General features: G+C 42.8%; 1 protein-coding gene across 2 annotated transcripts in view; it reads left to right on the forward strand.

Moving 5' to 3' along the window:
- The window catches only part of LOC139774316 (uncharacterized), a 349,030-nt gene that overhangs the window by 88,947 nt on the left and 234,599 nt on the right, over positions 1-25,484 (forward strand). For both annotated transcript variants that reach the window (XM_071709515.1, XM_071709516.1), the window contains one exon: positions 25,282-25,371. In XM_071709515.1, the coding sequence (XP_071565616.1) occupies positions 25,282-25,371 (90 nt within the window). The remainder of the gene's footprint in view (positions 1-25,281; positions 25,372-25,484) is intronic.

The raw sequence follows: 25,484 nt of genomic DNA on the forward strand, positions 1-25,484 counted from the left end.
GAGAAATTACTCTCCCGTTGGGCTTGGACTGGCATTGAATTTTTTACATTGACGAAAAAGCGAGGGAAATCTATCCTCGAACGATGAACTTCTGTGTAATCTGTGTAATTTACTTCTATATTATATCTTCTACGAACCTTTGAATCCTTTAATTATTGCTTAATGATTATTATCGAGTGTGTCGTAAGTGTTTAGGATAATATTGTATTTGTATAGGGGTATGTAAGTTGCAGGAAAAATAAGAAGCAAGACGGAAATAATATTAACAGTTAACGGTATTATTTAAAATAAATGGACGTGTCATCTCTTATGTAATGCGATAACTACATGTCTTTACTCTTATTTCCTTCGACCATTTATGCATCGTCTCTCAGTTACGAGGTTAGAGATCGCTGTAACAACGAGAGTACCTATCAACCGAAGTATTCCAAATCGTTCTCAAGGGCGATTAGTCGTGACACGGTCCGCGAGAGACACTCAAGATAAGTCAAGCCGCGACAAGTTCCCTGCGACAAGCTCCGGTCGGTACCGGAAGCGGGATGCCGAGCGAGTACAAGCGGTCGGAGTGGTCGGAGGGTGCGTTGTCCACAGCCATGGGACAGGCAACAACGGTGGTTGGCCATTGTGACGCTGCCGTGCCTAGAGCCCGACTTTTACGACGCGTAACAAATGCGACGCGCACGCATACATTAGCCCGTATTAATACCCCCGCTTGGATTTATTAATGCCCATATTATATTCATGCGTCGCTACGAGCCGCTTAGCGGCATGGCGTGCTCTTCGCCCCGAATGATATATCCAGCGCCTCGGTCGCTCTATTGTTCGGAGAAACCGACCAACGGGAATTCGCTCCGCCGCTCTTTCGGCTCAATCTGTTAAAAGCCTCGGTAATAATCGCACGTTCAGTAATCTATATATGGCATAAATATAGAAATGTAACTTTTGACGTGTATATATTTCTGCCTTGTTAATTAATTCGGTATTTATTGATGGAACACGTAATTCACTTGGTTGCATTTTACGTGAAATCAGCCAATTACCGCCAATACCGGTTACTCCAGAGCATTACAGCATTGAAGTATACCTATATGTGAACCTATATGGGCCGATAATGCCTCACGAAAACGCAGCGACACCACCCGGTAATCTCCTCCCGGCGTTCTTCGATAAATCGATTTAGAATCGCCGGCAGTCACGCGGTCGGGTATTATAGATACTACAACGTCGACGTTACCACCGGCTCGTCGCGCTACGTGTGCGGTTGTAATTGCGGCGAGTAACGCTGCAAATGCATACATAATGCGCTACCGAGCTGTCGCGGAGTATCATTACCGCCGCGAATCGGATGATTTATGCCGCCGCGCTACGGGTACTCGCGGCATATACTCGCGCTTCGCATCATCTTCGCTCCCGGCTCGCTCGCTCGCTCACAGGTGACTTAATTGTTTCATCGGGACGTTCACACGGCGCGACGATAAGTTCTTTGGAAGCGATGGAGCGAGAGAAGCGAGGGTCGGATGCGCCGATGTCAGGGTTAACTAACTTTAGATGAGCGATGCGCTGTCTCTTCTTAGATTATACGCTTTTAACTCTCTCAGGAGAATCTGTCTTCGTGAGGAAGATTAAGGAAATTAGGACAATCTATGTCTATTTTTATTATTTATACACGCAAAGTATCAGTTAGGAAATGTTAGATTCTTTCGAATTATCGCACGAATGTCTGTACATCTATTATACGATGCAATTTTTTCTTTAAGGGAAGCAGTCAAGATCGAATCGCAATAGCGAGCAATAGCGATAAAATCGTGAAATAGAAGCATTGATAGCGGATGATATATATCGGGCCGCTGAACATGCGTTGCATTACCATTACAATGGTTTACAATGCTATATCGGTGAAGATCTCAGACGGGGTACGCAGGTATATCGGTGGGTTAATCTTAGAAGCCGCTGTTGGCCTTGTCTCTTCTGAAAATGTTGCTACTTGTTGATAACGTACATTCACTGGCTATACGTAATTGCTCGCTAGCGTTATATTTTAGCATTTGAAATTCTTACTACGACTATTGCTTCCATCTCATTTAATAGGAACCTCCTATTTCGCGTGCATAAACATGTCAGAAAATTGTCATTAAGCGAAAGTCGTGAAAACCTGCACTTCCAATTCATTATGGATGCATTGTCCCATCTCAATTTCCGCACCACGGCTGCTATTTACTTTATCGGTTTTAACATACGTTAAGATCAAATCGGGTCTGACGTTCTCGATAGTCCGCTTGATACCTTCTGTTGGTCCTTACAACCACACGACGACTGCGGTCGCCTCCGCATGCGGCGGGGCGTTGCGGGTTGCAGAGCGTTGTGTCGTGACGACACCTAACACGGCCACCTATCCATGCATTATGCATCTAATGTTAGTTACATGAGGTATACGGAGGCGCTAGACTCATCTTCCCAGGGCCCCGAGAGTTTATAAGGTCGGACGCCGACGTGTCTACCTGTCGTCAAAGCTTAGGTCGTCCTTTTGCCACCTCACCTGCGGGGCGGTTTTAATGCCGAGGCCGAAGGACTGCCGGCGACATAACGCGCGACACTTTGACGCGACCGTTTCCGTTTCGCCGTCGTGGGCAACTTTGAATTTCATTCTCGCTCGTTTAGAACCGACGTTTTAGTACCTTGAAAGTGGCGTTTCTTATTAGCAGTGAAAGCTGGAAGCGAGTATAAGCAGGATTTTTTCCTTTCTTTACTTTTTTCTTTACTTGTAATCTTTATAGCTTGTTAGATTTAAATTTGGTAGATAATTTGGGATTAAATCGTAAAACAGTAATAGTCACGATCGTATTTATGTTTCGTTAATTCTTTCTTTGTATTCATGTTGATGTAATTACAACTCATTAATTATTTTTATAATTTAATGAAGAAAATGAGTTTGTACCTGACTTACATAATTTTATATGAAAGTATATGTAATATTGCAAAGGAGTAAATTTTTGAACGGTTCAACAGCGATGCACACAAAATCTGGTTTTTATGTACTACGAAATCAGAGCGTGGGTATAGTTTTTGTTTGGCGGCGGGTCTTTGAAGTCGATCTGTATTTTTCGCAATAGCGTGATTCTGTCTAGTTACGAATTGACGAGCTTTAATTGGTTTTCATTAGTGATAATTAACCGAGTTAACGCGGCAGCTAATGCAATCGTTACGGCAAGTACACGTGGGATTGGTACATCACGATACATACTTTTCATTTCTAATTTACATAAGGTAACACTTTATCGTGAACTGGTTTATCGTGGAAAAAAAGTCTAATTGGGATCTTTTGTAGAAACGATGTTATACGATTATTTTGTGGATAAATGTTTTACGTCTCTTAAGCGAGAGTATAAAACTATTTTAGCACTGCAAGATACCTCGCAATTATTGCCTAACTCGACATAATATCCTCGCTTTGCAATAAGAGTGAAAGAATTCTGAAGTCATCCGGGTGTGTCTTCGCGGCAATGCAGCGCGGCCTGAATGCGCGCTGAATGTGCGTTGCTATAGGTTCTGTTTTTGTCGAACTCATACGAGTCGAAGTTGTTCAAGTATTACGTGGAATTCCGCTATCACACAGCACGAGCGAATAGACAGGTAATTCTCGCCAAGCGCTGAACGCTCGCTCTGATAGAGTTGCGTTACTCGCAACTCTTTTGCGATCCGCTGACAATAATTACGCGACAAATAAATAAATTCGTTAGTGTCGCTTCTTATGGTGCTCAACCTACCTGCTTTTTGATTTAATCTCTTCAATTTTCGCATACCTTTAAAGTTTTAGTACGATATAATGTCACATTTGTGCAGATATATGGAACAAAATATCTGATCGTTATTTAGCGTAAGCGTACTTTTCTGACTATCGATACCAGCTTTAATTAAAGGGTGTTTGTTTAATGTTCGCTCAAATTTATATTGCACTCGCAGCTCTTTGGCGGACAGCCAATTCAAACTGGATTCTTATCGAAACCGTCATTATCACCAAAGTGATAATGCGTGGCAAAGTGCCGGCACATGCTAAATTTAGTACGCATAGCGGTATCCGAGAATGGAAATCTCTTTAACTGGCGTTCTCGCTTTAATCACCGCTGACGGAGTCCGCGAGATTAATTACCGGTATCTCTTATTCGAACGCAGGTTGATTAGATTCGACCCAAAAGACCACGTGGCGAAACGCGCCGCGCCGCGTCCCGCCGCGACTTCTCGCTCGAAGACCCGCGGAAAAGAGTGGGGAAAAGTCATTTGCATATTAATCCGTATAATTAACTGGCGCTAACTAATCGCGCGCGTTTAATTAGTGTTCTACGCGCTAGCTTGTACGATAAAGTGCAATAATGATGTCTGACGGGAATACCTTCATCGCGCTTTCGAATTTTCTTCTCCCGAGTCGGTCTTTCGACGATATCGCCGTATCTGCATCGGGGAAACTTCAGAAGAAGAGAGCACAAGAATAAATATTGATTAGTTAACGAAAGTTCAACTAAATCTCTTTTTAGATCGCTCATTAAATGAAGTTAACTTTACGTTAATTAATGGGCTTTATGCAGATCGGCCGATAGCCCGATACTTCCGAGAGTAGCTTACATAGCCGCGAATGTTATCGATCGCTTTGTGGAGCTTTCTACACCGGCGTCGTTAGAATTGAAGGCGCATATCGCCTCTTTTGTTGTCTCGCATTTACTTTACTTTCACCGCTATTATGTACCGAATATGAGCCAAACTGCTGGTCGACTCGTGCAAAGTGACGGCGCGGCGTTCCCGCCGTTGCATAAAGGTGCCGTTGATGTTGTACCACGCGCGGATCTCCCGACGTCTGTACCCATCGGCGGGACAGCCGGCTACGCGAAGCCAGAAATATTGTTACTAGCTGGTTACGCAAATCGCGCGAGAGTTTCGCTGCGAGAGAAGAACATACAGCGAGTGGAAAATACATTTATACGACAGGAACGGCGAGGAGCGCGCGAGAGAATGGACTAATAAAGATTGAACGGAGGCGATGTTAATAAAGGCCCCCGTCGGTTCCGGATGTTACCGATGGTATTTCAACGACGCGACGTATCGTATCATTATCGTTGAGGTACCACGGCGCTACCGCCGTCGTATCCAATCGTAGATCAGGCAGTATGCGAATAATATGGTGGGTTTACGAGATACATTCGCGTGCTCTTTATTACACGATCGGTAACAGCATGTTAAAAATTTCTTTTATAGCTGACGATTCATATCGAATGAAATATGAAATGCTTTTCAGAATAAATAGCTTGCAATTAACTGCCAGGTTTAGTTAAGTTGCCAAGCACGAACTAAATTTCCCAGTTTGCTTGAAACTTTACGAATGTTTTGAGAGAAGCTGACTCCGGTGAAAGTAAATTCAAATATATCTTTTTAGGAAAAGCTTAAAATAATTTTGGTAAAATATATTATCGCAAAGCAAAACGATACAAGAGAATATTTAAATATTTTTCTCAATGCGCTTGAAAAATTTTATTACTTCGGGAATGTAAATTTGATTGTTACGGATGAAATCATTTTTAATACGCGCGTAAAACGAGTCTTCGGCGATTTCTTACAATTAGTTGGATCGTAAGATCGACGTTGCGTCGATAGATCGTAGATTGTGCAACGTAACTTAACTGGGGAAATGGGCACGTGTATCGCTGTATCGCGCGAAGGTGCAAGAAAATTTTAAAGGTCGCATCCACGTCTCCTCGACACCTCGCTCGTTCCTCGGCGCCGACCTCTGCGAGGATCATAACTAACCAACCTGTCGGTGCGCTGTCGTTGTATATGAAACTCGAAGTCGCGCCTCGCCGATAGACGCCGATCGGTGCATCGCGACGGTATGCACCGGTGGCGGCAACCTCGTGAATATTTATCGCGCGCGCTGCTCCGACAGGGCACTGTCGGCCCACGTCGAAAGCCCCCGGCGAACCAGCAAAAGTATATTTTCCGACCAGAATTTACGTTACGGGGATTGTTGTGCGTCCCGCATGAAATGCATTGGAATTCAGAGAGAGAGAGAAAGAGAAATACGTTTTATGGCATAAAACGCGGCTCTCGATATAACCTTTAACGCTGAACGAGAACGATGCTGCTGTTGCTCCTCCTTCATGGAACATCACCGGTCGAGACTCGGTAAGGAACTTGGCGTTATCGCGAACGTTCGCGCGAAATTTCGGCACTTCGGCGAGAAAGGATCCACCCGAGCCGCGAGGTCTCTCCTTGTTCGGCACGATGCTGTCCCTGATATCGGCCGGTGGTTCGGAGAAACTGCACGAATACGTGGACAAAAGGCACCGAGAACAGTCGTGGCATCGTAGCGAAGAGACGTTTTACGCTTGAAGTTGCACCCGTGCTCACGTATCAATTATCACGACCAAAGCCAACGCATAATTATTACAATCGAAATATAAATTGTGTTAAAATTCTCGATGAAGAATTGGTCACATTGTATATGCGATATAGGGCCTCGAATAGACGACGGTCTTTCTTCTTCTTCGTCTTATTTTGGCTCGAATAGACGGTTTTTTGCCTTGTTTACGTTCTCGGCTCGCCGCGCGCCGCCCGCGCCCCCCGCCTTTCGCGCGGCGCGCGCCTGAGTCACGTAGTCACATCGCGGCCATTGCCTCGACGGCAAGTCACAAGTTTCGGGAATCGCGCGCGGTCGCGTTCGAGTTTTCCGCACGTTTTTTCCGCCGAGAGTGAGTCCCGCGGGTGAACAAAGCTCGCGAGTGCCGAGCCGAGCGACGGCGAGCATTGTGGAATATCCGGTACTGTGAACAATCGCGATTGACCCTTAATCGGCTTTTGGCCAAGCAAGCCGGAGGGTGCCGCTCCCCCTCTCCGGGTGAGTCTGCTCGATCATTGAACATTCTGTTTAATTACGGCGCGTCATCCCGCGCCACTCGATCGCCCGACTCGTGAAAAAGTGTCTGAAAGCATGAAAGAGATCCTCAGATCGATCGAGGTGTCTGATGGCGACGCTCCGCTTTTCGGAATGCCTTTGGCCTACATCGTGATGACGTCACGCGTCGCGCGAGCCCTGCGAGCCGCGTGAAGTTGGCGGCGCGTGATTGGAACTTGGCGAGATTGAAACTCTCGCGAATTCCGGGAAACGGGCGAGTCGCCATGTTTCGCCGTTACTTATTCGGAAGTGCATTGCGTGCATTACGTCCGGATTTTGGACACTTTGAACAATTCGTCGATCCGTCGATCGCGCGCGCGCGATGAAACGTCGGGAGTGCCGTAGAAAGTGTCGGGCGATTATTCGCGTCGCGTCGCGTCGCGTTGTGCAATGAACTGAGCACGAACGTTTGAGAGCTTCGTTGTGTGAAATATTGCCAACGCGAAGAGCACCGCAGTTGCGGCGGTGTCCGGATCTTCCCTTCGGACCTTGAAAATCCAGGAGAGGGCCACGTGGAGGTGTCGCGCCGGTTCGTTACCCATATCCGCAGCAGGTCTCCAAGGTAAAGAGCCTCTAGTCGATAGACTAATGTAGATAAGGGAAGTCTCGGCAAATTGGATCCGTAACTTCGGAATAAGGAGCATCAATCCTATAATTGATGCGGAAATTTTATACTGTGAAGAAAGCTTTTATTTGTCGAGGATTTTTAATAAGCAGATTTATTAAATCAGCAATGTACAAGCTTATTACTCGTGTAATATGTATGTCGCATATATTATATGTGTGCTTTTATTTCTCTGGATATTTGTAATATAACAACAATTTAATTTTTGATTAACTAATCTCACAATTGTACCTTCAATCAGAAATTATCGGATTAGAATTCGATAGGGAATAACCTGATGAGCCGTTTAAAATCTTAGCAGAGGTATTAAGGGAGAACGTGATGTGAGAACAAATAAACTCGGCGACTCGCGCTGCATATCGATGAAATCGAGAGCATTTTCTCGATATCAGTATCTCAGAGCTTAGAATAACGGAAATAATTACTTGAAACGGTCACAAGATAATTACTCCGTTGCGTGTCGAAATTAGTCGAAATTTTTCTGATTTACTTACTTGATCTATATTTAAATTACGGTCTAAATTTCGACTCGCAATACCCTCGAAATAACCTTATCGGGCATCTCGAGAGTCTTTTTTTGTTTCACGCGTTTCTGAATTTTCTCATCAAATTTCTCGCGTATCTCGCATACCGTTAATGGCGGTCTCGTGAGAAATTCCTTAACGTGCCTAAAGATATCCGGCACGTCTGACGCCCATCAAGTTGCCCGTACGCAGCCGTCATACGATTAAATCGCGCCGTAACTGCATTCTTTGTCGCGCGTTATTGTGCATTATGGTCGCGCCAGACGCGCGCATTAAACCGGGACGTGTATTTAAAAGCGCACGAAATGGCACGGCTATCATTGTACGTAATTACATACGGAGACGTCAGCGTACCGGCGGATTCCGGCGATTCCGGTATCTGGCTTCTTCGCATACCGCGCGAAATGTTAATCATAATGTGTCAAGGTGTGGCCGGTTTCGAACGAACGAAAATTAATATCTCTGTCTACGATGCAGTTATATATATATAATGGTGACCAAAAAGACAATCTTACGCAATGCACATACGATGTGGAGATGCGTCGTGCGAATCGAGAGATCCGTTAGATCGACCGGAACAATGCCGGTCAATTGACTTCTAATAAGCTTGCTTACCATAAGCACCGCTCGCTATCGTGCGTAAGCGTACTCGAGTCTACAGCCTCTTTGAATCTCTAAATTTTCATATATTAAGTGTATGTGGAAATGTAGATATTAATCATAGAGGTATATTTTCTGAATGAATACGAAGTTTTTTATCTTGAATAAAAATTTAAAGAGAAAACCTCGCAATATTATTGAAGGCTTTGCGTCGCGGAGAAGTATTCGCGATGAAAATACTAATTTATTCCCGCGGAGAGTAAGTATTCCGCTACGTTGTTCTCGTACGATCGTAAAAATGGCAGGATCGTCTGCCTATGGGTTTTGTTCGCCGGCTCATTGATAATGTTAATACAACGCATTATCTATGATGAGAGAAATGCCGTCCGCGTAATCGAACGCAAGGATAATGACGTGGAAAATTCGAGATAAATGACTACGAGCTATACGGCCTCTTGTCTGCATTATAGGTCCCGCGCGTCGTAGAAGATTGAAGATTGGCGATCACGCGACGTGCGGCGTGGAAATTTACATGACACGGGAATTTGCATGAGGCGTAAACATTGTCAAGTCATTTTTGCAATCTTATATAGATAATCGCAAAGACACGGCCAGCGCGAAGGTGTAGAGAGGAAAATTCAATATATTCCGTATATGACAAAGTAAATCTTTATTTCACCGGATTGCTATTTGCCCAGTTCAAAAATATGATTGTTTCGTTTTGCGCGAAGACGTTCGAAATAGTTAACAATTATTCCGTTCGATGTTTTTTCGCGCAAAATCGGTTCAATTATGGAACGGATTACGGGTACGATGTTCAATATCAAAGGCTAATCGAGGCTGTGGGAACGGTACGGGCGGGGCGATTACGGACCCCTGCACGTCTGTACGATTTTTCTTCGCGTATCATTGCGCAAGAGCCATAAAGTCATACGGAAGACGGCGCTAGCTCGCACCGATTTCATCGGTCGTCGTATTTCAGTCAGCTTTAAAACAGTCGTAAAACAGCGTCGCACCGCCGCGGAGCGGCCGCGCCGCCGCGCTCGAATACGCCGCACGCCTATGCGGCACGGTGTGATGCGTGCCCTTTCGCAATTAACATACCCGTTTGTCATCTTTCGGCCATCGCGCGATCCCGGCGAGAGTGCACGTCATCAGTCTCCCCGATTGTATCAATTTGTCATGCGTCGGCAAGAATAATTAGAGTCCGCTCTCTTTGATACTTCCCACCGCTTGATCTAATGATCCGTATTAATGGCGCCCGCACGCGCACGACATTTTTCACGGCGTAAATTTGTCCGTCGAGATCGGCGAGATTGCGTAATGCCTCTTCTTGTGTAATGCCTTTTCAGGCATTTACCTTGCCAGATATTTGAAATCATCTGTAACCAATATCGGTAATTTCATGTCTTTTTTTTGACGACTATTACAAACGAGGTAAAAGACGATAAAAATACGAGAAACAACTTCCTTTCAATTATAAAGTATTATGCAAATGAATCTAGTCTATCGGTGCTTTTTTTGCCCATTAAATTGATATATTTCTACTATCAATGATTTACAACTTTAAAACACAGGGGCTCTTTTAATTAAAAGATCATCTTTGTAGTTCGAACAATTAAGATTATCGTTAGAAAAGTGATTATTTTTACATGGATTACATATAAATTATAAAACATTCGGTGCATGCAATTAACGATGCACTTGAATATTTAACAAAATTAGCAAAACAAATCCTTCCAGTCAGATATACAACTGTAGAAATTCACATTAATGTAACGTACGTTACGTAACATTTCGTGCGCGAGATTTATACCGAGGCAGATACAGATCTTTATCTTCGATCTTCCAATCGTCGTCCATTCGAGGGAGATTTAACGTCGCTACGAGAGACAAGTCACTCGAGCAATAGTCTTGTTTCTCGCCGTTGCGTACGCTGCATCTCGACGTACGCGATCCCTCTTTGGCATACGCGGTCCCAGCGAGTAATTAAATTGATTGAACGCTCGCGGGCTCTTCTCTCTCTCTCTCTCTCATTCGCCGCAGAACCACGTAGGACCTCGTGCACCGAGTATATGCGGGCAGGCGACACAAAAGGCCGGTCGGCGTAGCGCCGCCATCGCCGATGCTGATGAGCCCTCTTCGTTATCCGGTGACCCGTAAATCTCCGGAACCGCGTCTCTGACTACGCGGTTTTCCGCCTTTTCAGACTTCACCGCTGTCCCATTCCTGCGCTCTCGATCACTCCGTTCCATCCCCCTTCTCGTCTCCTTTTCCAGCCCGTCGACGCCGGTGGACGCGCGGTCGGGCTAGCTCACAATAGAGAATATCGTTTTATTGCCCGATCCTGGAATTGCGCTCCTCTCTCACCACGCGCTCGTAAAATCAGGGAAGGACGATTGCGCTCGCTCGTAACAGAGAGAACTGATTACGAGCCGAGGTTTAACGTATTGGAGGCGCAGACGCAAAGTCGGCAACTGCCGCCCGTAAGAGACATCACCGGCCGACTTCACCGAGAGTTGTTTCCTCTGACGGCAGAAATCTGAAAGCATTTTCGTAGAATCTATTACTGAATTGATTTCTAAATAAGTGTCACTTTGGTGGAGTTTTATAAAGATGTTTGACACAATTCTCTCTCTATATAATGATATTTAATTTATGATATTCAAAATAAAGACTTACTGATTTAATCTATGTAGTATACTAATTTTAAAAACTAATTTTTATTATTACTCAATAACATGATGTGTAGATAATAGAGTTTCTTGCAATACAATTTATGTAAAACACTTATAAAGTATTTTAAATGTAAATCCTACAATAAATGAAATACAATATACGTAAATGTTTTTAAAATACTTACAAGTTTTCTCTTTATTAAAAGATTTGATTTTTATTAATAAAAAATGTAATGTTGAAATGCAACTTTTTCTGAAAATTTTGTAATGTGTAAAATTTTAATATGTAGAATTTAAAAAAGTATGGCATTTTCTGTGATCTTTGAAAAAGGCGTCACAGTTGAACCAATTTTAATTCATGACTATATTATATGGATTTTCACATAAATATTGAAAGTTCTAATCGTTAGTATCAGTTTTGCACGACTCTTCTAAGTTCTCAATAATTTAACCCGTCAAATTTCTGCAATTCTTTTCGACCTTAATCAGATTCATGATAATTTCATGGGTACACGAAACACGGAAAATTCAATGCGGCCTCTTAATAATGACCCATCATTTTACGGCTAATGAACTATATCGAATCGTGACGCGAGAATGCACATTTTCGGACGCAACTTCGGTGTTAATGTAATACCGAATTTCGGCAATAACGCCCGCGCTTTCTCTTTCGCGCATTTTTGGGAGGTAAGCTTTGTCGGAAGGTTTAAGAAGGTTCAAAGGTCGAGACGGTTAAATTATTGAAAAACGAAAAGAGAAACCATCCCTTTCTTCCTCCTCTTCCTTTTCGGGAAAGCGAGATCTTAGGTCATTCTCGATATTTCCAAACGAGGTAATCACAATTATTTTTACGAAGGCAGCATATGGTGATTTTCAATAAGTTTATGTTGGAAACGCGGAAACTTTAAGTAAATTTTGCTTTCTCTTTTTTTCTTTTTCTTTTTCTTTCTCTTCTGTCTCTTCGTGAACTTCCCCCGGAAGCACGAGAGGACGGGGCCATGCTAATTAACCCCTTCCGGACGAGTCACGAGTCGTAACGCACAGTACTCGTCGTGACGCTTGCAATTACAGCGAGGCTGCATACGATAGAATACGTATTATCAGTCTGATTTATTGAATGATGAAACGAAATTCTAATATATGGATATTAACGCACGAGGTATGCATATATTCGCATAGTCGCATATACGAGACTTACGCCGCTCATAATGTCCAGAGATATATCATTTCACAGAGAGAATTCATGCCCGCAGAATCTGTTATTCATCGAAGCATCTAAAGAATGAATTATGCTTCTGAAAATGTGAAGGCTTCGAATAATATCATTAAATAGCCGTTTTTTTTTACGACAGCTCGAAGGCGTTATAGCTTAAAAATTGCGGTGTCAGAATTCTTAACCTTCATTTTTATTATTATATATTTTATGAATTTCAAGTAAAAAACAAGCACGGATTACCGGATAATCCTAGATTTGTGAAACAGTAATTATTCATCAAAAAGTTATTAATTACAATATAAAAATCTTGTAATTTGATCAGTATATTTAGTAATATAATATACAAACGCAAATAAAGACACAAATATAGACTCTCTGTTAATAGTGATCTCTGTAGGGTTCATAATTCCGATCTTTAAAACTCATTGCCAGAATAAAAAATTATGGATCGCCGCGGAAATGGATCTACGATTTCTTAACAAGATACCGATCTCGGCTTCGTTAGAATTACTTGAAGAAGAACGGGAACGGTGCTGAAAAAGAAGCGGGCCTTATTTTCGCCGGCGCGACATGGTGGACACGGGTGGAAACGCGGCGCGAGCATGCACGCGCGGCAGCGTCGTCGCAATATATTTGCCATGAGTCCCATCGGTCGGCGACGGTTAAGGCCAGGGTAATTGCATTGTCGCGCTTGTCCTTTCAGACGCCAATCACCAGCGACAAAACGTTCGTCGTGCCGTCGCGCCGCGGCGAATCGCGCTCGTAGCCGGACGGCGCCGGTCGTCGCCGGCCGTCGCTTTTAAGCTCTCGATCTCGCCGACGGCGCGCGATTCCTCGCGTTACCTTTTCGATTCATGTCCGTCTTCTTGAGAAAGCCTCTAGTCCCGTTGCCGAGTGCGTTGCCGCCACGTAGCGCAATTATTATTGATCGAAACGCGATGCCAACGTTGAGAATTTAGGGATGTAAACTGTGAGAAAAATATAAGGATTTATAAAATTCAATTTATAAAACGTCCAAGGAATGATATTACCGTTCTTGGTAAATACTAATAGCAGGAAATCCAATTCATTTATTTCATGCAATTCTATTGTCGCAGAAGGCGATCTATTGCACGCGAAAAATCAAGGTGAATCAAGGCAAATTGGAAACACATCATTTTTAAGAATTTATGCTGAAGATTCTAAGAAAAAAAAAAAATTTATGTGAAACGGGTGATATTTTAATTTCTGCTGATTTTTCTATGGAAAACTTTCGCACTCTATAATATTTAAATGAGTAATAGTCGTCGAAAGAAGCGTCGATAAAATTTTCAGCGCGTTTTTTCTCGGATCGTTTATTCGAGTAATAGTTTCCCTCGATGTGTAATCATCTTTGCAATCGATACTCGGCTACGACAGGCAGGGAGAAAGAGACGGCGCATAACGGCCATAAGAAGTTCACGTGGGCGGCGAGTAAGTCGCATGCAGGTTATTTAAGTACTTAGATCGACGCTGTTATTGTCCAAGGTGCTAATAGATCTAATAGATAGACCGGCTTCCTCTTCCTAGCGTTAATAAATCATTCAGAGACTTCCACCTGCCTGCCTGCTGTCTTCTCCGAGATGAGGCACCGACGCATTCAAATTGCATCTCACGCAATTCGCGGAGATGGTTCAAGATCTCGATACTGAATTATATTTTATACAGCTGATTGATAATCTTGAAATAATTTTTAATTGTGATATATATTTCTAAGCAATTATATTTGCATCATCAGCAATAAAACATAGCTCACGTTTGTATTTTTTCTGTAATTATAACGTTATCGAAACTTGTTATATATTATGGAAGTAACAATTCATTTTTTAGTGGCTAAAGCTTGATCTTTACGTTTTTTCAGAGCAAATCTATTGATCAACGTCTCGCAGAAATGTTCGAACTGGTCCGCGGCGCTTTCACCCATTGGTTGATGTGCCACATCGGCCAGTTCCGTGTGAAATAAATAATTCATTTTTCAGAGAGACGCGCCGGGGCATCGCTAGCGATGAATAGTTGTAGGTTCGTTTAACTTCCTCCTTTCGACGCGCGGAGAAAGTCATTGTTGTTTGTGGATTCAAGTCGAAGTCGAAGTAAACGTCTCGCGGTTCGCAGACAGTATATACCGTGGCGCCTTTGTCAGGCTAAGAGACATTGTTGCACCCAAAGCGGTGGGTGTGCATCGCTTTATGCGGCCATATAATGGCGAAAACTCCATCGTGTGCTGCTTGGCACTAAAAGATGTAAGGTACCCGTCCAGGGCCCATAATTACGCCGAGCAAAAATTAAGTTCAAGATCAGTAGAGAATGGTCATAAAGTCTAAATGTGGGCGACGGACTCGCGAATTTTTTAGCAAATATATTGCGAATCTTTCTTTTCAACCTTTGCCATAAATATTCTTAATCATAGAGCTTAACCCTTTATTCAAGGTAGCATGGGTATTATAATAATCAGTCTCTTTAACTTTCGTTCTCGGAAATAATTTTAGTTGAAGTTTTAGGTGGCATATTGCATATTTCTAACTATTTATCGTCAAACTAATAATACAAACTATGTACGAACTATGAAATAATTATATTTCCGTTACTCTTATAATTTATAAAAGCATCGAGCGCATAAAAGCATCGGGTTTACGCGAATAAATACTCGTACACAAATATTTAAAAAAATATACATAGATTTGCCATAAATCGCGGGCGCTGTATACATCGAGTTCACCTTTAGACCGGCTGGGGGTTAACATTTATTACGCGACGCATCGCAAACGTCGTAATTATCGCGCACGCTCGCGATCCCGGCGATATACCATCCCGGTTGTTTGCCATAATCGCGAGAGTGTGCGCCTATTAACGCTTCCAACAGCCGGCTATTTAAATTCTACGCGGACGGAGCGCGCAAATGCGCTTTATACCCCTCGGTGCAATCACGCGCGCGACTCCGAAGCCGTTAAAATAAACGTAACGAGCATTTCGACCTTTACTAGCCGACTAACGCGCGCATCTCGGTACTCGGGTATAAAAGCCGGGCCGCCCAATGATCCGGTATATCATAGCGCTTAAACGTCGCTGGAGCCTCGTCGAACTCATCCGCGTGCATGTCCTCGTAAACGGGGTGTCACAATTCGCCTGTGGCCGCGCGCAGCGCGGCGTCTCTCGCTCGCGCGAGAGTACACGCTCATTCCGCGCATTACGCCGCCGCCGCCGCTCGCCTGAGATCACGTCCGTGCGATCTCGTCCGTCGCTCTCCGACCGCCCGCCCTCCCTTGTAATTATTCGTCTCTCGCGCGGCCGCAACAGGCGGAAAACGCGGCGAGATCGTAAAGATTTTATCCACGTACGCGATTCTCTCCGCCTCCTTCCACCGCGCCGATCGCTCCACACCCCGCAGAGCGGAGAAAATTATCCCGCCAGCTGGGAAATGCCGACGGGCGATTTTACGGCCGATTGAGCGCACACGCGCAGTTAATTTCGGGACTTTTAACGCGCCACTTTTGATTTCCTGCAGATTGGGATGCATCGCAAGTAGACCACCCGCTTGGACGGGGAATGCATTTCCGTATCATAATATTCATAATATACAATTGTCGAGTTTAACCAGAGAAAGTGATCAACGCTCGCGCACAATAAAAGACAGTTATTATCTTCAGAGAATTATAAAAATTGATATTTGATTATTTCATTTTTTTAAACGTTGATATTTAAACATTGTTTTTATTTAAAATTTTAAGGTGAAGTGAATCGTGTTGATATGTGCCATCTTGTTTTAAAGCCTTCTGCTTTCGGCCGTCACGCATTTATCTGATAATCGAGTTTCTTCACGCCTTATCACTACTTATCGTTAATTCGATCGCACCGGGGGGGAATCGATCGATATTTCCGGAGAAATCAAAAGGAGAAAGCCCCATCGTTGACTTGAGCGAAGAGTGCATCACCGATGGCGAGGGCGACGCGACGAGATCGATCTGTTATCCGTTCGTATTTAACGCGTGATCGATCGATTGGCATCGCAATTTGCTCCGACGTTATTTCGAACACGGTTCGTTCAGCGCGATCAAAGGAAATTGGTGCCTAACGACGCTCACATGTACTTACATCGACTCTGACACCATAGATCGTGTTTTACTTGCACGATTCGTTCAACTACATTCTTGAGACATAGCGCGATAAAAATATATTTGTGCTAATCAAAAAATATATTCAATCTTTATTAGCTTCAGCTTATGCCAAGAAGTAAACTTGTTTTACGATAAATAGTTTAATGTCCATTTCTACCAATGTAGATTAACTTTAAATCTCGATTTAACTTATCTTTTATCTTTTTCTAATTCTTAGAACTAGAAAAAGATGAAAAGTAAGTTAAACCGAGATTAAAGTTAATCTACATTGGTAGAAATTGACATAACTCACTCATACCATTTTATACCATCCATGCACCCATACTTAATCCTATTTACTCTTCCTACTCTAGTTTTTTTTCTCTTTCTATAAATGTTTCAACATCTTTCCTTTAACTCTATCTAATTTATATTCCATATATTTCTCTATTATTTCTTTCTTATTTCTTTCTTATTTCTTTCTAATTCTATAAACCAATGTCTCGAGGAAAACTCCGACGTGCGCGAGTTGTTCTAACAATTCCGCGAACACGTGCCGTTGCTCTCGCCTGTTTTGCGCAACTGTACTCTCCTGCCTAATTCTACGTACGTAACAGCATGTGCATTTGCTCGCGCGCGTACGTGCGGCCTAGGCGTCGTTTTCGACGTCTAGTTTCGAACGTGTGTGGCTCTTTCTCCCTCCGCGCCGCGCCGTCTTCGCTGTCCGGAAGACAGCCGGCGTGAAACTTTCACCGTTGCATTGGTAAGAAAAGCGAGGCGCGTCACGGGGAAAATTGCGGTCTCTCTCGTATTCGACAGGTTTATGCGTTCGCCTTTTATAATGCACGGCGATCCACGTTTCCGCGCCTCCTCCCGCGAAAGAACGGACTGTCCCTCTTTGTCTGTCCGCCCGGCCGCGTTTTTTCCCGTCGTTAAACAGAAGCGCATTTTCGCTCTGTAACGAGGAGGACATAATCGTTCGGCGAGGCTCCAATTAGCGTCGCAGTCGGTACGCGGACGGTCCGCGGTCCGCGTGGTTATCTTCGTACGAGAGGAGCCGGGCTATCTCTCAATTTCCTGGTTCCATTCGTGACCCGGGTACCGAGTGCCGCGAATGATACAGCGCCCGTTCGCGCCAGACGAAGACCGTCGCCATCCTACCGACTCTCCCATCGTGAAAATTAACGAGCCCATCAAATGCTCGTCGTTTGATTCTTGGCCGGAATATAAATCGCAGACGGTGGAAAAGAAACCGTTCCCGAAGTGAGAGCTCGTGTGTGTGCTTCGGCATTAACTTCGCGGCATTAACTTCACGGTCACTCTTGTAACTTCACGCGTTCGTAAATTGTTTGAAGAGAAATTGCACGAATTATTCTTTAAATCGATTTCATGAATCATCTTTATTATCTGGATTTCGTTGGCATTTTCGAAACGTACCAGCGTCCTCGATGTCGTCGTTTATTGAATTCGTATCGGGCAGAAAAAGTTGGCGCGTTACGAGAGAGGAGCAAGGAGAGCGCAACGTGAATCCACAGGCCACAGTTATTTTAACGAATGTAATTATCCGATTTCGGGGCCGATCCTCCGGCCGATTATAACTATACGAAACGATCGGCCGCGCCCGCACAGTCGGAGGCAGCGCGCTGGCGGTTTCTCGGCCTCCGCCTCCTCTCCCAGCGTGATCATGTCGCGGGCCTACTATTAGTCCGATGATATATGTCATCATTATGTGCGCCTTATTGCGTTAACCGTATCCTCATGATTTATACGGTAGGTCCTGGGGGCTCACTTCCGTCCCTCTCTCGATTCTTTTTTCCCCTTCACCTGCGAATCGCCTCGCAGTCGTTCCGTTTTGATATAACGCGCCATTGCGATATCACAATATTTGCAACATCGTTTTGGAGAACCCATAATTGGGCTCTTTTTAATCCTCGCGATATGCCGAACGCCTATGGGCGATCGGTATACATAATCAGAAATTAATGGAGTATTATCTTGCGTCATATGGTCTCATCTTCGATGACTATATTTCCAAGCATTATGTGTATATGTTAAAAGCTCATATTTATGATACAAAAAATATTTCTACTATTCATCTATATTAGTTTCTACAATTCTTTTTCTGAAACATAACAATTTATTATTACGAAGATTGGATGGCTTTACATCAAGTTTTTATTAAAATAAAGAATTTATATTTAGTTAAAAAATGTTTAAAAACTTAATAGTGAACTTATAGCAAATTTTTAGAATAAACTGTACCTTTTGATGCTTTTGCAAGGCAATAGGTAGTAACTATATAGAAAGATGTCAACTTTCGACTATTAGTCTTATTTCATCGACACGTGAGACATTTCGAGGATGAAAATTGGGAAACAAGGATCCGCGCGACCAGTCACGCGACTTACCAACATGGAGACCGAACTTGTGCGCCGTGCGGAGAACGTGCAGACGGATAGCGGTAGCGTTCGTTTAGTAACACATCGAAGATATTGGTATAATATGTAGATCTGAAACGTGTACGTGGGTCGCTAGTAATGCCCTCGTAAATCACCGGAGGCTCCATTGTTTCTCTTTATTGAATGACTCGGCGCACGGTAGCCCCCTTCGCATTCCACATTTCTGTTTTGATATTACCCGGATATAAATCTCTTCGTTGCCCCAACCGCCCCGCTGGGAAACTTCTTGTATCGATACTTATAAATCGCGGCCCGACACCGTGCCGCCGTTTGGAAGGTGCAGGTGCGAGGTGCGCCTAACGTTTAGGTGGCTCGCACATACATTTTCACGTTTCGCATAATTTACACGGTGCGGTTTAATTCTTATACATCGCCTCTTTTTCGCTCGCTTTCTTTTTCTCATTGTGCCCCTCTTTGTAACGAATCGTATTTTTACCGCGATTTTATTGTCTCCTTTGTTCGAGCAAATATCGCAGAACCAACGTCATCCTTTATCAATTTATACGGCTAATTTTAGTCACTTTTTTAATTATACATTGAAACGAAAAGGAAATAATTAACTGAAAGCAAGATCAATCGATCAAGTTTGATATTATATTTTACGTAGAAAGTATGAAAGTAAAAATGTCTACAATTTGCTTTTATCATTTAACATTTATTGTCTATGTTTATTTATTAGAGAAGAAATTGTTTTCTCGGGGAAGTTGAATGACGATCATACCGTACATTTATTGTCCATGGCGTAGGAATCTTTAGGAAAAAATATGGGAGGAGGTAACATCGCCGCGTAAAATACCGTCTTATGTACAAGGGGCAATTAAACGAAGACTATTAGCGTCCAGTATCCGACTTTATATACTCGAGCGCGAAGAAACGGTGTCCGCCTTAAGACACGCCGCTTATGAGTCATAACTGTTAATTTTGCAACACCCGAGACGTATTTTAATGTGATTTTAATGTAATTACGTGTTTACACTCGGCGAGGCGAATAGTAATTTGGTGCACAATCGGACCTCGCGACCGACTTTCTAGCCGCGTTGCAATATAATTGCAGTATAGCGCGCGGTAAGCGCGGTTGTACAATTAATGTTGCCACCAAAATGCACCGGTGCAAAAATCATGATTGTCACACCGGACATATGTGTAACTCCATGATTTCCCAAGCCTTTCATACATAAATAGATAAAGTACACCAAAATTATGTACTCTAATCATGTTACAACATCATATTAAAAAGTCGTACAAAACTAATGAAAAAAAAAAGAGATTAAAGAAGTACATTACGCAATCGGACTGTTACGTGAAGTGTTAAATATTTACTAAATTAATATAATTTATCTCCGTAGCGAAGCATGTAATTAACTTTTTGCGACGATGTGAGATTGATTCGGCTAACTTAATCGCATTCGCCTTTTCAATCGTGAGCAAGTTACAATCGCAAATACAGACGCGGCGCCGTAAACGCGATTAATGATACGAACTTATAAATAATCCACCAATATCTGACGTTACGTAAAAGCCCCTTTAGTCGAGCTATACCGAACGTTAATAGAGAAGGGACGCAAATGGACTCGCTCATAGGTTTCGCATAAGTTTCGCACTCCCCTTGATGATTTCATACATTATTTCTGGAGTTCCCTCCCCTTCGTCCAGCTTGCGCGAAAAACCGTAATCGGGCAGATGGGAGAGGTGGAGAGATATCTCTCTCTTCTTACCGCGTTGCAAATCACTTTCATAGTTCCGCTTTTATGACCGAAAGTTATAATTTACGGTGCGCCCGATTGGCGTAATTCACACACTGCGCGCGAAAGGGATTACGCGGCGACGCGTTGGAAACACGCTTGCCAGAATGCTCGAGCTTTCGAAGCTCTAATCTATTAACGATCGGGAGACGGCGTGGGAACGAGCGGGAACGAGCGCGATGTGCGTGTGCCATATGCGTGTGCAATGCGTGATTCTCGACGCTAATCGGGACATAAGTCAGCTGATAATACAACATAAAGGAAGATTGGCACGCAGTAAATTAAATAAAAAATTCCTCTTTTCCGTCTCTCCGATGACTCTTAAGTGGAGTCTAATTTGCATGTAATTGTCGATTCAGTGTTAATTGTACTTGCGTTTGCATAAACACATGTTTTTTTGTCCTATTAATGTGTTTTAATCGTTTTGCGTTTGAAAGAAGTCTTATTGTCTGCTTAACAATCTTCTATCCATCGCGTCATTAGAACGAGACAGTTGTCGCGATTTGCCTCGGATCTTTCCGTGAGTTAATTAGAACTTTTTTGTCGTTACAAAGTGAAGAACTTTACGAAGAGCGTGACGTGAGTGGCGAATATTTCAGAGCTGTTTTTAGGTGTGGGCGACATGGATTCGTGTCACGAATATCATAAATACATGCAGAAAGGACCATATCTTTTAATGTAAATAAAATCATCATTTATTTCAAGGGTTGGTCGTATAAATCAAACTCTTAAGCGCGATAAATTGAATCCTACGCAATGAAGGTTCGCTGTACGCGAGAGAAATCTTTTTAATATCTTATTAATCAGCATAATAACAGATATAAAATAACAAGCTTTAAATAATGGCAACTTAAGTTTTTATATACATGATAAAAAGTGAAAAATTTTCACGTTCTATGAACCTTTCATTTAAATTCAAATGAGAATGTAGGTAAATCTTATTTAAGCTGAAATCTTTCTCCCATTCAGGTTTATATAAGGTACGAGTATAATTTAGAGTAATGTGTCTTTTCTAATAAGATTTTCAAGATTAGGTTTATATCATCAGCAAGATATACGGCTTAAGCGTGACGTTTCCGTCGTTACCTGTCTTAAATAAAGTACATCATAGAAACGTGTGTGCTGCGTCCACGTGCTGAACGCGCAGACCTCTGAGAATGTATTTAGCTCGTATCCCTTTTTGGGTGCAGAACACTGCGGAACTGGCTTCGCGATGTTTCACGTTTCTATCAACGAGTTTATACGGCGGCGCCCACGCAAATCCAAATAACGACATTGTAATACGAGCGACGTGCCGCGTAAGTGGTATGTCGGATCTCGTATTAAACTATATACACCGGGGGTCGTCGTACCAGGGCCGGGATACGTGAACTGCTTTTACGCGTTCTCGTTAACATCGCGGAAGCGCAAATCCGTCGCCGTTTCCGCGAACTTTCGTTCTCAACGAGACTGGACCAGTGCGCGGTTTTTTCGCACGGTGCTCGTTTCAATAAGTTCGGCGTGTCCAAAGGCGCCGCCGATTTCAATTTCCGCGACGCAATCACGCGGCATTACGGAAAATAGGAGAAATCTAGCGAAAGTAATGCCGAACCGCTCGCGCGCTTGTTGTAATAATGCAATATGTAATAATAAGGAGACGATAATGACGCATCATGCGTTTTGCGGGCGTGTTTGCGGTGCGATATAACGTATGCTATACGCAATCCATTTTTGCCCCTTTAGCTACGCCTCTAAATCACATAGACTTTAACTTTATGACGAAGAAACGAGTTAATTTGTCCTGTGCAGGAACGGGTCTCTCGTAAATCTAGCATGGTTGTGTTTGCGGGATAATAATAATAATAAAATTAATAAGAAAGTAATCTGTATAATGCAATAATGATAATAATGCCTTCATGAAATGAAACAAAGAAAATGGGAGGGAGATTGTTCCTTGAAATAAGGGATCTTTTAAAGTGGAAAATAATAAAAAATGTTAAAAAAATCTTTATATTATAAAAAAACAACGGGTATTCCGATCTTAGCTGAGAAAATATTAAGGCTCTCCGTAGATCGCGCTATGAAAAAGCAGCCAATTAACGTGCCAGCCGTTGCGCAAGCCAAAGTCGAAGACGTAAAACTGCGCGAATAACGCGATCGCGGTGTTCCCACCGTCGATCACCTCGCGCTCGAATCTGTATCTCGTGATTGTTTCATTGTCGCATTGAACGCGGGTGGTCTCGCCTTTCGCGAGAGCGAGCGGTGCGGCCGAGGTGCACCATAATGCATCGTCGCCTTCGCTCGTCGCGGGTGTCGTCGCTGTTTGTCGTACATACGGTTGGGATGGCAAGAAACGATGGCGCAATTATTCCTCGCCGTTGCTTTTAACTCACTCTGTCTCTTTCTCTCTCTTTCTTGAGTCTCTCTCTCTCCCTCCCTTCCCTTTCTTGCTCTTTCCTCGGCTCGTGTATGTCACGAGCCGAGCGGTAATTGTTTTAACGTTTTAATAACCGCGCTCGCGTGTGCGCCGACTCGCCGAAAGACACCCGTCGCCTTCACGTAAATACGGCGAAACACCGTTCCGGATTGTATCAACCGCCATTACGCCAGATACTATCGCAACTCGTATGTACTCGGTATGTACACGACAGACTAACATTCTGCAGTTTGAGTTAGTTTCATCGTTTTATTTCAACCGGTTTATCCCATAGCTATATTCTTTCATGTCGCAACAGCTGTTTGATTAACAGCAATAAACATTTATATCAATATATATTTATTGAAGCGTATTTGTAATAGATCATACATAATTTAACACTTTTAAAACTTGTACCAAAGACATTAAGTCTGCAGTATAATATTTATTGAAATTTAATTAATTAAGCAGCGTTCCAGAACAAACATTGTCAAAGCAGTACAATGAGAATTTGCGTTGATACTATACGGAAATGTGATTTTAATTATTCTAGCGCACACTGTGTGGTAGGCCCGAGGGAAGGAGATAGATAGTTCTCTCTCTCAGAATCTCCGTTTTGTTCCGAATGACTATCCGCATAATTGATCCATTAGCGTTGTCCTGCCATTTCGTGCCGCGAGGATTTAATCGTGTCGCAGAGCACTATTCTAAATTGTATATTGCCGCACTGATTTATCTTGCTGTACGTGGGAGAAGAGATATTGTTCCAGGTATTCTAAAACATTATTCGCCATCTCCATTGTTCTTTTAATAGACATAGAAATTATGTATTTTATTAGAAGAATTTTATTTAGAGGTATATTCTCTTTTTTACTTTTATCTTTACACTTTTATAATTTTTAATTTGGCAACTGATTTACGTCAATTGATTATTCGTCATCTTTATTGTTCTTTTAATAGACATAAGAATTATGTATTTTAAGAATGATTTTACTCATAGGTATATTTTTTCCCCTTTATTTTTACACTTTTATAAAATACAACTAACTATATTATCTTATTATCTTGGTATTTTTTAATTTCATATAAAAAATATTACGACATCAGTCACTTTCTTTATATTAGGTAAATGCTAAATGGCTTACTTCTGCAGAAGCAAGAGGTATTTTATCGCGTACTTATCATGAGAAACGATTGTTAATTTGACAATTGATTTACATCCTGCAATATGTTTACCGTTAATAAGTACCGCGTCGTCGCACCTGGTGTGTACGGACTTCCATTCAAGGAAGTCGAAATTAAAGGCTGGACGGACACGAGAGTATTAACGGGTTTTGATCATCGCGATATTCGGTGGATGTAATTGCAATGTGAGTCGATTTGCGGCTAGTCGATTGACGAGAGAAAGCGCGCGTAAATTTGCGGTTGCTATATACTTCATTCATATGAAGTACGTTGAAACGAAACCTGTGCCCACATTCGCTTGTATCATACTTTATTTGTAGTTACGAATACGGTAATCTTCGGCAGATGATTACGTGATCCGTGATGATTATTACTCGTTGCATCTTAAAAGGAGATCAAAAGTGATTAGATCCTTTCAGTTTTATTAAGATCCTCAGCTTGATCCTTGAGATAACGAATTAAATATAAAAATCCTTAATTTTTATACATTTTTGAAAATAATTTTCTTTTTGGCTTATTATTCTGACAATAGAGATCGATCCAACATTACTTTTCGTGGGATATTAAATAAATTGCAACGTGCCTTTTTCATGATTTGTGCGCGTGTTTAAGGCTACCCACGACCTATGCCGCGACTATTCCGCCCTCACCCCCTTTTGGTCCCTTTCTTTCCCTCTCGCTAATTTTCTGCAAAGAGCAATTTTGTTTCCAAGGCGGCCATTACGATTGCTATAATAGCGCTCATCAGACCCCGCCGCCTATCACCTTTACCTTCATCTTGTCTAATTACAGGTCGCGTTTATTGTTTCAGGAGGAGAGCGAGCTCTCGAGCAAGCGGTGGGCCAGCGCGCCCCGCCGCCCGGACAGCCCCTGCGTTCTGGGGGCACCGACGTCTAGGGAGGTAAGTCAAAGCCGATTTTATCCCGAATCCAGTTCCGACGTTCCTGAAACATCGAAATTAGACACATTCGCCGGCTGATGCAAGAATGCATAATTCGTTTTATATTACATCAC

Source organism: Temnothorax nylanderi, unplaced genomic scaffold (genome assembly GCF_030848795.1).
Source record: "Temnothorax nylanderi isolate EJ_2023f unplaced genomic scaffold, tnyl_v1.0 TNYL_tig0078_pilon, whole genome shotgun sequence".
Taxonomy (NCBI): Eukaryota; Metazoa; Arthropoda; class Insecta; order Hymenoptera; family Formicidae; genus Temnothorax; species Temnothorax nylanderi.